At 40.5% G+C, this 14,577-nt stretch overlaps 1 protein-coding gene across 2 annotated transcripts in view; it reads right to left on the bottom strand.

Moving 5' to 3' along the window:
- Positions 1 to 14,577, bottom strand: part of atad2b (ATPase family AAA domain containing 2B) — a 67,730-nt gene that overhangs the window by 15,996 nt on the left and 37,157 nt on the right. For both annotated transcript variants that reach the window (XM_082504815.1, XM_082504816.1), the window contains exons 25-26: positions 6,985 to 7,722; positions 5,824 to 5,942 (exon numbers count right to left, since the gene is read on the bottom strand). In XM_082504815.1, the coding sequence (XP_082360941.1) occupies positions 5,824 to 5,942; positions 6,985 to 7,722 (857 nt within the window). The remainder of the gene's footprint in view (positions 1 to 5,823; positions 5,943 to 6,984; positions 7,723 to 14,577) is intronic.

Raw genomic sequence — 14,577 nt, 5'->3', positions numbered from 1 at the left:
CCTCAGGGGTGCGGTTTCTCTTTTCATGACAGTGGATGCCTCATTCTCTGGTCCGGTGTGTGCCCTATCTACCTACATTGATCGCACTCAGAATGTGCATTTATGTTACCATTTGTTTGCCTGCTTCACTAATCCAGCAAGTGGTAGAGCTCTGTCTAAACAGAGGCTGTCCCACTGCATTATGGAAGCTGCCTCATGTGCGTACAGCACCAAGGGTCTCGCTTTGCCCCAGGGGGTGAGAGCACATTCCACCAGGAGAATGTAAGCTGATGTGCTCTTTTTAAACCCCGCGTAGGTGATATTTGTGCTGCAGCTAGTTGGGCATCACCGCACTCTTTTGTTCAGTCCTATCGATTGATGGCTCCTGCTGTCCTTCCCCTGGATCTACCGCACACTAAGGTGCCGGTGGTCCAACTGGAGTACGTTGGTTGTATACATGTCCCATATTTATGTGTTGTCCCGAGTGAATCGACTGAAAAGGAACAGTTATATCTATGACTTTGTTCCCTGAAGGAGAGGAACGAGGTACAACACAAGGTTGCCTCACCGCGCACCTCGGCTTGACTGTGATGGCAGGGGGTATATGTGCAGGCAGGGCCATGCGCATGTCATCACATGGCCTCCACCCTAAAAGCATGAATAGAGGTTTCTTCAGCCAGGACATGCGGGGGAGTGATATCCCATACTTACGTGTTGTACTTTGTTCTTGTCCTCTCTTTCAGGGAACAGAAGAAACTGTTTCAGCCCTGATATTAAACATTGTAACCAGACATTAAAAATACCATCTTCATGTACTGTATGGGTATTAAGACGTACAAAATCCCACACAGTGTAACCCTAAGCCAAAGGTTGAGGAGATGGGAGCAACGCAAAAGGGCACAATAAATCTGGCCGCAAACTATTAGAAGAGAAATAAGAGAGACTAACTGGTATGTTTATGTTGTGTGAGCAAACAAGTGACCCTCACCTGCATAGCCAAGAGGCACAGATATGCAATTACATGCAAATGGGAGATGTGTCAAAGCAATCAGTGGGAATGAATAAAAATAAAAGAAGCACTTCAAGCACCATCTATTTTTATTGACAATCAAAACGATGGTCCAGCACTACTATTAGGCTGTCTTCTTTTGAACAGGCACGAGGCATGGCTACTTTGCCAAAGGGGGCCCCTGCTGTTATCAATACTAAAAAATGAAGGGAGATGACAAACTGAAGCAGGGCCATTTCTGTTGACAAGCTTCTCTAAAACAGGAAATCCTGACATGCTGTAGAAACTAAGCATCAAGCCAGAAAGACTCCATACTGCGCCAGTGACTAGAAACACTGGCTTTTTCTGGGCAGCTGCTAAAGGAAACAGCAGAGCAGATGATAATCTGTGTGTTCTTGGTGAGATGGAGGAAAAATTGCTGGGGCCAGATTGGATTTCTTGTTACTGAATTCTCATCTGCAATCCTCAGCACCACTTCTCCTAGCCCATCTGTGGACAAGTGTCTGATTATTGATGAAAGAAAACAGCTGAGAATGAGAGACGTTTTGGAGTAGGGAGAGAAACAAGCCTCAGGACCTATTTATTCATACTGAGGAATTCATTTTGATCCAGACAGCATCAAGCATCATTTCAGAGAAACTGGCAATAACAGAACTTGATTTTACTAAGTGAATCAGAGCAAATAACTGTGCAATGGCTCTGAAAGGCAGGGTGTGAATACTGAAAATAATACCCAAGCTTTGCGTGTAGGGTCTGTGAACAAACTCATAACACTCTGATGGTATTTAATTCCAGAGAGATTTCAGAGCCTCTTCCATCAAGTTAAAAGTCAGGAATAATGAGGCTTCTACAATCAATGAATACAACTGAAGAGTGAGGGAACAGTACACCACTCACTGTGGGCCCTAACACACATCAGGCACCGTGCCAGTCCCAGCCCCGCCAGCAAATATCTGCTTAAATGGCGGCTCTCATCCTGCGCACCGGAAATTCAATTTGTTCCGTAAGACTGGGATGAAAAAGCAATTATTCACAGTCCCCTCTTTTCACAATCTGTTTCTTTAAGATATCTCCCTTCTTCCCCCTGCTAACAAATAAACCTCCAGATTACTGCTATGTGTGGCTGTTCATAGGGGCAGCCAGTTGAAGCACTAAGATCAGGCCAGCTAAAAGGCCTGTCAATCAGGCTGAAAGATGGAGTCAGGTTCAGCACGAAGAGATATGTACCCCTACGGTCCCCATCATCCCCATGGGATGTGTGTAAAAACCACTAGATAATGGCTTGATAGTTGGATGTCTCTTCGGAGCGTTGAGGAAAGACGTAAGCACATGTCAGAAGGACACTTCTTTTACACCAATTACACTACACAGAGCGCTGTAAAACCAGCGCCCCCTCCCCAACCATCCGATCAGTGGGAAGTGCTGTCAAGGGGGCCCACTGAGCCGAGGCTCCAATTTACACTTGGGGTATTAGGTGGGACCCTGGCGTGACAGTGCAAAGTACCACGGAGCTGCTTCACATGCTTCCACTTACTTGAACACACCCTGGGACGAGTTGGCAGATCTAGTGGGTCAGAGAGAAGCTCATGTTTGAGTCATGACCTTGTTTCCTTCAGATTTAACTGGAACAACACCTGTTGATTGAACGATGTGAAATTCGTTCTTTCCATTGTAATTGGCTCCCTCCTATGTTCAGAGGGCAAGGATACAAAAGGTTGATAATTGAAAGATGGAAGGGGACGAGCGACAGTGGCGTAACTGTAGCATGAATGAAAAGGAGGGATAAGCTTAAGAAGTTATTCATCTGAGAAGGGCAGTGTGACAGCATCAGCTCCAGAAGAGACCTATGGATCTGGTGAAAGCTTAAGGCTGGTCACCCATGATTGCACTTCCACAACCTCAATACCTTAAATCCCATTCAAAGAAGAGAGAGAGAGAGGGAGAGAGGGAGGGAGGGAGGGAGGGAGAGACTTTATTCAACTTTTTCTATATTCTACAGTTACACAAAGGTATAAGTTAAAATGTGGGACTTTCCAGGCGTCTAATCTACCTGTTGATTAAATGGGAGGGAGAAAAGTTCAATAGTCTAAAGGCAAGACAATGTAAAAGATTGATTTTAACATCAATTAAAACTGAATGGATGAGGTTGTGCAACTTGTGCATTTAATAGAAACTGTTTTGTTTTTTCCCCTTTCTTACTTTGTGCAGCTTACTTGAAGCTTGCCTGTTTACGACTTTGCATCAGAGTCAGAGAGGAGTGCTCAATCTGCCAGGGCTGCAAATGGCTGCGTAATATCTCAGACTCAACAATAAACTAGTGTTTTACATCAATAAAACACATATTAAAATGTAAATCAATTCAGTTCAATTACATTTCGTACATAGCACCAATTCATAGTGCAACATAAAACTTCAAGGAGCTTTATGTTTCACTGTTGCAGAGAAATGTTACAAGTTTTTTGTAACAGTGGAAAGGAACAACTCTCCTAACAAGAAGAGAACTCCAGCAGAACCAGGCTAACTGATTAGTAATCCTGATGCGAAAAGCAGCCATTTTTAAACATCTGTATGTATGAATACGACCCACAGTGCAATTTCCAACACTGGTCAGAACAAGCCACAGTTTCACTTGCATATAAAAATATGCACAAACAAGATGACTTAATGGTTCATATAATTCAAAGAGTGACCAATCAAGACAATACAAATGAGGCACAGCTGTTTCAATTACAGAAGGGAGGAGAAAACAAAAAAGCAAGCCTTTCACCCAGACTGTTAACAACAGCATTGCAACAAGTAGCCAAATGAACTTAAATAAGACTAAACAAAAACATATTTTCAACATTTTTGATTATAGTTCATCTTCTCCATAATCAAAATCTAATTATGCACTTTCAAGATGTGACAGTCCACAGCTGGTAGTGTTGGAACTAATACATCTTTGCTTAACATTTATATTTTATAGATTTTCTTAAAATGATCAGAAGTGAAGCCATTTGTATTTACCAAAAAAGGGGCAACCCTATATTTATACCATCTTTATAACACCAGTATTACTTATTATTACAATTAGTAATACAATTAGTAGAAATTCTATAGAATTTCTACTAATTGGATTGGCTACTACACAATTCATTTTTGGGGGGAATTGTTTAATTTGTTTAAATGTTTTTGCAAGATCCTACAATCTTCTTCCTCTAACAAAGCAACTCAGGTTGGAAACTGTTGAAATCATAACTGGATACATTAAGAAATGCTCATTTATTAACATTTATTGTGACTATTTCCTCATTACAAAATGTTTGCCTTTGTGTTACCAGAACATTTTTATACAGATCACACTACCTGTTAAATCTGAAATGCTTAACAGTGCACAATGCCAAATCACACCAGCTGTTACATCCTTCATGGTCTGAATCAGAATGATGGCTGTGTAAAATCAACAAGATGGCAATGAGGTGTGGACAGGATTTTAAAAAGCCGAAGTCTTGATGGTTGAAGAAAGTTAAAAAGTGTTTTAGTTCCATTGTGTGTGTGTGTGTGTGTGTGTGTGTGTGTGTGTGTGTGTGTGTGTGTCTTTTCTCAGCCAATTATTTCAGAATAAGCGAATGCAGACCAGAGGCCAATGTTTCTAAACTTTCAAGTAGATTTTTTTGTTGTATTTTAATTAGAAATACTGAATACAACTGCTGCAGTAATGAAATAAAGTCACAACAGACAGTTGAAGAAAATGTCTCAGTCTGAATCAAACAAGCTTTGAATTATTAAGCTGCCATTTCAGCAACATTTAAGGTTCACTATTTTCTGTTACCGTTTTAGTGTTTAAACGATAGGATGCTTAATAAGTGCTTGGAAAAAAGTATTTTCGAGCTTCTCTAGCACTTCATAAATAAGATGCTCATAAATACGTGATACTGATCATACAGATCTATTTAAAAAATATATTTTAACAATATTTTTTCCAAAAAGAATGACAATGTTAAGTAAAACACCATCAAGAATAATGTATCAAACTATGTCGGGCAACTTAAAGATCAAAACATAACCTTTATTCATTTTTCCAGTACAAACGCACACACAGATGTATTTTATTAGGCTTTCACACGACTAGCATTCTTAAACCAGCATTAACAGCTCCACATTAGTAACATGAGCACGTGGCCAATTAACATTAGACCACATCTAATTATCGACCTATGTCAAAGATGATTACACTGATGCTCAATTAAACCGACATCAGTAAAACTGTATTTCCCCATAATACTTGGACAACATACCCATGGTGACAGCTAGCCTAGCTACAGTGACAAAAGCTCCCCCACCACGTCCTGTAGAATTTACAGGAGGCCACTCTTACAGATTTCGCTCGTTTCAACCATGACCTTGTCTTTTTCATTATCAAACTAACGCTCATTAAACCTGCCACCTCACAGCATGTTGTCATGTCCCACCCACTGCTCCATCACAAGGCGTATATTTCAAAAACACCAGCAGATCACACTATAGCCAAACACAGAGGCTCCAAGCAGCAGGTGGTACTTGAGTGGAGTCGTATTTATTTTATGGAAAAGAAGAGGTTCTCTCCAACTTATTTTCTTTCTTTATCTAAGAGGCAAACCATTCAGTCAGAAAGCATTTCATCACAAAAGCAGTGCAGTTTTAAGCAATTTCGAGCACTTTAGCGAAAATCTATGCACCTTTTAAACCTTGAAAACACCCCAATAAAATTACAGTATTTTCAAGAATGTAAGGAAGCTTAAGTGCATGTGGTGTGCTGCTACACCTGTTATGGTCATAATGCTTTATTTATTTTCTTAAAAAAATAAAATTCTTACCAAAAGTCGCTGGTGGTCAATTACCACTGGAGGATGGGGAGGTACTGCTTGTGGCTCTTCCTCGGTCCTTTCAGCGGACTCCTTCAACTGCTCTGATGAGCTACTGTTGAATGTCCCCACTTCAAAGACATCAATGAAAAGACAAATGAATAGATTACCAAAGAAATATTAAATATTTAACTGCAATCAAGAGTAACTGAATAACCTAAGCAAACTAACTAAATTGATGCAGTTTTGTTCTTCTCATTCAAATGCTATTCAAAGAAAAATACATTTAAAATGTCATGGCTACAGGTCCAATGCAATTATACAACAGAAAAACAAATTATCTGCAGCTACGATCAGCTTTAAAGTGTACAATATCTCGCATCTGGCTCAGTGTTTAATGAGATGGGGGTGGAGTAGCTTAGTTTTTCTATTGGTTCAGGAGCCACAATTCGTGTTCTGTTGTCCGATCATGTCATCCTCTGATGGCTTCTTCATATTTTATCAGCACCATTACCTCAGCCTTCCAGCTGGCCTCATCATAAGCCAAACCACAGGCCCATAATCAAACAAAAACTTATTGCTCGTCTCTGACTTGAACACAACATCCCAGTAGAAGGAGCATAAGGTTTCATGGCAAAGAAACTAAATATACTGGAGCAAAGGAAAAGGCAGCCACTGCTGAAAATCCAAAAATTGAAAACCATCCAAAGATGCATATCAGGAGGTGTAACATATCCATATAACTTTCAAGCCCATGGCATTTTGCTATGAAATGCATCCAAGCCAAGAATAGTATTTATAAATGCTAATGCTACTTAAGTTTCACCACTGAGTCTTACATCCTATTTTAAACCAAGCATAAATCAGAAAACTGGATGATAATAACAGTAATTTATCATAGATAAGTGCTAGGCAACCCACTGGCTGAATGTCTAAAAACTCACAGATGTTTGTTAACTTTGCATAAAAACATATTTAGAATTTAAAAATTAGCAAGTCAAATTAAGAGATCAGAACAAGTAGCCCTGACATTGCATCTCTCTCTTTTTAACTCATCACATATATTTGGATTTTGAAAGTGTGAGAAAGCATTAATAGTGAAAAGCGTGTACTGCAAGCAAAAGCTCTACATTTGTGTTAACCAATATTAATGCTGGAACATAACTAACATACCTTCTTTGTTATGATCTTCCTCAACAGTTTCCGTTACTGCCACTCCATCCTGAGGATGCTGCTCCTGAGTTGGTTTGCTCTCATTTTTGTCTTTGTGCTCATCCTGTTCAGCTCTATTAGAGCCCTCAGCCGTGCTCTGAGGAGTCCTTGTCTCTGCCTCACTGCTCCCCTTGAGGCTCTGCAAGTCAAGGCTGTCCATTGACTCATTTCCATTCACACAGTCCACTTGTGAAACCAGGAGAACCTCTGTGTGCTTAGGCTGGTCCTCAGCATCTGAAGACACCGACATTTCAATCAAAGGCTGGAAGTCAGCCCGACTGGCCTCGCTATCCCCATCTGTGTTGGGCTGAGAACTACCACCAAGGCAATGTGGTTCGGTGTGTTTCCCTGTGATCTCAGGCTCTGCTTCTTTAGCTGCCGGCTCCTCAACCTTAGGCATTGGCGCCTCTCTGGCTTCGCTAGCATCTGGAGGTTTATCGGGAGCTGCAACAGGGGGTTCGTTGGAGCTTTCTTCTTCTGTGGAGGGGGCATGTGGATGATGGCCATTGGGTTGGGGACCTGTAATATCGCAAGATGATTCCTCATCCTGTGTTAAACAGGAGTCGCTGGGCCCTGCCGCTTCCACCTCTGCTTCAGGCTCCTCCTCTTCCTCCTCTGTCCCTTTCTTGTAGTTCTTCTTTTTCCGTATGATGCCCCGCCCCCACGATGGCCTCCTCCGAACCTTCCGCTTTACATAATCTGTGAGGAAAAGGGGAAAGGAAAAGAGACAAGATGGAACAATATTAATTTAAACAAAATATTCACAAGGCTAGCATTTTTTGTTTTAACAGAAATCTTGCATTTTGGACAGATAACTCAAAACAACACACCTTCACAACGACTAATGCTTAGAAAAATCCATTTCTCATACTGTAAATTTTATACAAACCATCTCTCCTTGCCCACATAGAGTCACAGCATGTATTACAAGTTCACTGCATTTAAATCTGGACATTTGGCCTTCCTCAAAGGGTAATAAGCAGCGGGTGACATAGATCACAGAGAAGAACCAGACAGAGACAGCAGTCCTGCTATATCATGGATTTTAGACACTAATGACAACAGATGGTGCTTGGGGTTTTGAGAGGAAAGAGCAAACCAAAGCCTGATCTTTGAAAGTGCAGTTAAAGTGTCACAGCAAGCCAACAAGGATGCTAAATGCAGTAAAACTTCAAGGCATTTGCCTTCATTTGCTGCTTTACAGAGCAGACACAAACCACAGCAACAAAGTCAGAGTGAAGGACAGATACAGAAAGACTGTGAAAGAAAAACAAAACAAAACACACATACGGCTCCATCACAAGTCAGTTTTTTATACATTACCATAAGTGGCTGAGACACACAGACTCTAACCCCAAAGAAACAAGTTGTTCCCAAGTTTAAAAAAATAAATAAATAAAAATCTGCTCAGAAATATTACTCACGTTGCAGGAAGCTAGACCTGCTTACACAGCCACACTCAACATTATGGGTACATGTCTTGCTTAAGACATGTAAAGTAAACTCATAAAGTAAAAACATATATTAGGACTATTGTAACAATAAGGTTAGGCACATATTAATTATGGTTAAGGGCTCCAGTTCAAGTCCATGAAATCTACTCTAAAGTCATGAATATAAGACCACATGTCTACATGAGCTGAGCTGTGATTTGGACTGTTAGTTCACTGTGGACTCTCTAATATTCATAAACTACTAGGCTTTATAATTCTGTAGAGGGTCATTGAATGATCTAAATCGGCCAAATTGGCATTTTATGCAGAATCAATAACATATGTAAGCTTGGTTCTCAAAGGACTTAAGGATCACAGCTCCTTAAAATTATTAGGCAGAGATCACACTGTACTGCACATACTGAGTAAAGCTTTTCGCCTGAATACTCCTGCTCCCCACAAAGATATGAATAGGCACACACTGAAAGGAAATCAGGATATGCCTGCATGCTGTCTGTCAAATTTCAAATCTCACATTCCTCTCTCCCCTCCAGTGCTTTTAGCCAGGTTTCATCTTTCCACTCTAAACGTGAGATGTGGTTATGCACACAGTATATGTACATTATGTTAAGTACCTGTCCATAATGAGAACAGAAGAGCAATGACAACTATTGCACCAACCGAAAGCTATATTTGGTCTCCCAGAAATAGACAACACAAAGAGGATAATTAGTCAACCAGTGCTTGCTGATGGGACTCATCTTTGGTAATGGTGTTCTCTAGTGACCCTCTTAATGACCAGTCACGAAACTGCTGTCAGCCACAACCAGCACAGGAGACAGCTCAGAAAGGAATAAAGTACACTTCATGCCAGATAATGTATTACAATTATTGCAGCAAACAGCTATTTACACAAGACTATTCTTCAGCTGTGTTTAGAAATCCATAGCATACTTGTATGTCGTTCCAAAGATTTTAATCACGTACATATACCTTACAAAACCAATGCATGATTCTGCATCTGGAGGGCTGAAGCAATAAAGCATGCAGCATTATAATTTTATCTAGACCTCCTCTGTGGCATCACTTTACATTATTGTCTTTCTCCTGTCAGTAACAATTAAATTCTCATGTTGCATCTGAAGAATAAGAAGTGAAATCCATCTGTCCCTGGTTATTTAAACTCACACTGGTATCCACGTAAGTGCTGCCTTGAATTCTTTAATTTTTTACTGCTTTCACCATTTATTAAGTGTCCAGCCATTCAGCAGGCTAGGTATGCGTCACATTGGGGGACTAATCCCATTCAAAATCCAGAGCTAGTAGCATTTTTCATGCACAGTAAGCGCAGACCTTCTGATCTTATATAAAAATATTCCAAAAATAAGTGAAAAGAACTGCGATTTAAGACACTTTAATATAGTAATGTAGGAGCCACCTTTCCCATTAGCGGAGGACTGCAGAACTAGGGGCAATATGAGCCAGAGTTCATACTACCACCACAAAACAACACTGTGCCATTGTGCCCACAGTTTGCCATAAAGCCTCTCTCAAGCAGGTGCAGGGGCTGCAGTCTGGGCTAGATTTAAGGTGGAATGCACCTTTCATTTTTGGTTCCTCCTGATCTGATCTGAAAAGAGATGACAGCTGGAGGGTACGCTATGGAGCAGGCGCACAGTTCTATTCTTCAGACATGACTGGCACTCAGAATAGTTTCTTTGTTATAAGAGGAAGGGCCAGGGAAGGACAAAGAGAGCAACAAAGAAGAAATAATCTGGATAAACATTGGATTCTGTAAGCAGATATTTCACATTAGCAACAATGTGTGTGCGCGCACTTTTCATCTGGTCATAATGCTCACTTTTGACCACTTTTTTAAACCTTCCAGATATACAACCCCAATTCTGAAAAAGTTGTGTAAAATTATTCACAACAGAACATAGAAAACATATCAAATATTAGAACTAAAATATTAGCGCCTTTTGAATTTAATGGCAGCAAAACATCTCCACAAACTTTGAATAAGGGTAATAAAACGCTAAAAAAAACAGTAAGGGGCACAAAATAAAACAGCTGGAGAAACATTTTGGGACTAACTAGGTTAAGTGGCAACAGGTCAGTAGCATGATTGGTTACCATAAGAGCATCTTACAGAGACTGAGTTTCTCAGGAGTAAAGATGGGCATAGGTTCACAAATATGCAAAAACTGGGACTACAAATTGTGCAACAATTTCAGAATAATGTTCGACGATGCAAAGTTGGCCTCACAATGTAAAGTTCCATAAATAATGTGATTACATGAGTCTGATAATCTGGAGAAATCGGTGTGCGCAAGGGACAAGGCCAAAAAGCAATACTGATCTTTGGGCCCTGAGGTGGCACTGCATCAAAACAAACAAACCCTAGCATGATTCTGGGAGCCTTTTTAGCTCAGTGTTGAAATTGTGACTCATATGTCATAAGGCTAATTCAAAGATTCCTCTGGTCTTTTCTCCACTGTCCCACCAAGAGAAAGGCTAAAAGCCCCAAAGCAAGACCACATACTGCATCTAATCCAACATCATGGTATCATAATAGAAGAGTCCTGGTGCTGAACAGGCCTGAGTGCTGTTTGGGCCATTCAATAGACCAAAAATGACACAGGACTGTTGAGCAGCTAAAATCTTATATCTTAATTTTTCCAGTTCCCAGATGTTTACAGTCTGTTAAAAGAAGAGGGGTTGCTGTACAGTGGTAAACATGGCCAAGTCTCGATGTTTTTATGATGTGTTGCTGCCATAAATGACCTAATGTTTTCTTAAAATGGTATATATTGTCAGTTCAAAACATGTTTTCTATGTTCTGTTGCGAATAAAACATGGGTATGTGAGATTTCCAAATCACTGCATTCTGTTTTTATTTTCATTTTTACGCAGCTGCCCAACTTTTCAGAATTAGGTTGCTGGTAATAACGTAGCACCATCACCTTGCCAAGTCCAGCAATTAGTCACAGCATGGCTCTTTTCAATTTCTGCTGAGAAAATATTGCTTTCTTACCTAAACTTTTACCTCAAGATATGAAGCATCCTACTGAGAGAAGAGAAGGTGAGTCGGAATGGCAGCAGATGACTCGTCATTGTGAGCTCTTAAATAATGCATGAAAATCGTTAGAGCATGAAGAGCCAACCACAGAGGGGAGATATGCTGATGGGGGCGGGGAGACGGGAAGACGAAGGGAAAGAGAACCAGAGCACTTTGTAATAATTAAAAGTGTCTAACCCATCCACGGTGCATGTACGGGTCCACACACACAGACACACACACATTTTGAAAGCAGAAGCCCCAGGAGACTGCTATCCAAGCTGCCATGCAAGCAAGTATTAAATAAATAAATCAGTTCAGTGACACCAATGAGAAAAAAAAAAAACCCCAGCAGCATACTCTGGCAATGCCTTTGGGAAAAACTGTGAATCAATGTTTCTGATACACTGTAATTGGATCACCACTCTTAAGTCACATCCAAACCCATTTCAGACTTCCTTTCCATTAATCAGATGTCATCTGAATTATAAACCTTATAATATATGGACATAGCTTTAGGATCTGAAAAGTAAACCAATGCTGAGGTACCGTATTTTCACAACCATAAGGCGCACTTAAAAGTCTTAGATTTTCTTCAAAAAGTGCGGCGCGCCCTATAGCGCAGTGCGCCCTGTGTGTTGTAAGGAGGACGTAGTAGAGAACACCATGAGAACGCTAAAGGGTGAAGTGTGTGCGTTGACTTTATTGCACATACCTGTATAAAAGAACAGGTATGTGCGTTATGCAGGACATCGTTGTTTTAACAACCCTGAAAATGGCAAAGAGACACGCTTACGAAGCACAGTTTAAACTGAAGGCCATCAGCTACGCGGAGGAACATGGAAATCGAGCAGCGGCGAGAGAATTTAAGATTAATGAATCGATGGTTCGCAAGTGGAGGAAGCTGGAAAACAAGCTCCGGCAGGTCAAGAAGACGCAGCTGAGTTTCCGCGGACATAAGGCGATCATCGAGCAAAGAACGAGCGGGAGAAGCGTTTCGACGGTCACCATTCGGCTAAAAGCAGTTTCACTTTTTATGAAACGGTGCCATTTTTCCATCCGGACCAGGACTACGGTAGCGCAGCAACTTCCAGCGGATTATAAGGAAAAGCTGGCCATCTTCCGCTCCTACTGCAGCAAACACATCGGCGACAAACACATCCAGCGATGGATGACCGATGGAGACCACAGTTTCACCAAGAGTGGAAACCAGCGCCGGGCGAGTTACGCCACAATTTGCCAATGGATTGTAGATGCTTGGGCTAACATGTCTGCTGGCACTGTTGGTCGAGCTTTCGCAAAAGCCGGCATCATTTCCGAGGAGCCGCACGGCACGGAAAGTGACTCTGATAGTGAAGAAAGTGAACCTGGCATGTTTGATGAAGATTTAGCGCAGCTGTTCAATTCAGACACAGAGGATGAGGACTTCGATGGGTTTGATTGATGATAAAAATGTGAGTACCAAACTTTGTTTTGCTCCTGCTTTATTTTTAAATACGCACACTTGTATGCTTGTGTGTTGTTGATGATGACGATTACTGGTAATAAAAATGTGAGTAAGGTACCGAACTCAGGTTTGCTCCCGCTTTATTTTTAAATACGCATACGGTACTTGTATGCGCCCTATGATCCAGTGCGCCTTATGTGTGTGTTAAATACAGTAATGGCACACATAACTGAGACTGCGCCTTTTAGCACAGTGCGTCTTATGGTCGTGAAAATACGGTACTTTAAAGCAGCATTCTTCGTAATGGCCACCAGGGATCGGTGCCTCGGGTTCCCAAGAAAAACCTTTCAATTGCTAGTTTTAGGTCTCATATTATGTACACAATGCTCATCTTATAAATAATGGGTCCTATTAGAGTTGGGGGGAAAAAATCAGAAAGAGACTTCACAAACCAATGGGCTGCTGTCTCTGTGGCCTGTCTTTTTATATAAAGGCTATAAATGTGAATGTGTCCGATTTACGTCTGATCGAGTACCTCGCTCAATTTACTCACTTTAAAAGTGAGTAAACTCATCCAGTAAATGTTACTAGTAACATTAGCACAATAGACCCAGTAAATACCCCAAAGCCTTGTCATTATTGTCCAGATCATACAGTTTATAGTCTCTCTGAAGAACCACATACCATTAGCATTATGAAATGTGGTGTACATATACTATTCATTAGTTTTATTCTCTCGTGATACACTAGCCCATAAAGTGTATCCACCTCAGAAAGGCTGCATATACTAGGAATATGGATTCAATGCCACATTATCAGTGCTAAGTCATACTTACTGAATACCTTTAAGCTAGTGAAACAAAATCAAGGTAATCAATCCATTCAACTACTATTAATTCTTAATCAGTTCTTGGCCTACATAATCCAAAACCCATTGGGCTGATTAATGTTAAAGTTTTAAGAAAGGAAAGTTTCTTAAATTAAATGTTCAACATTTTATGAGAATAATATATTTTATCTTTGTTGCTAATGCTTAACAGGAGTCCTTGTGGGCAACAGTAAACACCGGGTTATTTTCACTGGGCGCCAGTTTACAGGATGCGCCACAAAACCACAGTCGACTGTTCATTTTAGACATTGGCTGTATTACTTGTTTAACATCTGAAAAACTAACATACAACGCTAATTAATTAAAAAGTAAAAGGATAGGGATTTCTGTGCTTGATGCCTACTTTGTTAGGGACGAGTAACTTTCAAGTCTTTATAAGCTGCTAAGCTGAGAAGAAAGAAAGACTGATCTTATTTTACTTCAGTTTTATCCATCAAATTCATAGTTTATAAATTAGTTTCTTTACTTTGGTGAGGAAGGATAACTGAAGTCTTTTCTCATCTTCTCCCTTAGTGTAAAACCTATTTTAAAAGGCATAAACTCAGACACACAATACATATGACAATTCTTCCCAATATCCTTTAAGAAGCAGAAATGCTGCTCCACATCTTACTGCAATGTTCTCTCACTGTGACCCCTTCACACATCAGCTGACAAACACTGTGCATTTACAAATGGCCAAAAAAAAGATCTCACTTCCTCAATACAACAATGCCAAAGAAGA

This window comes from Aulonocara stuartgranti (assembly GCF_965226115.1).
Source record: "Aulonocara stuartgranti genome assembly, chromosome: 15".
Lineage (NCBI taxonomy): Eukaryota > Metazoa > Chordata > Actinopteri > Cichliformes > Cichlidae > Aulonocara > Aulonocara stuartgranti.
This window is presented reverse-complemented; position numbering and strand designations above follow the sequence as displayed.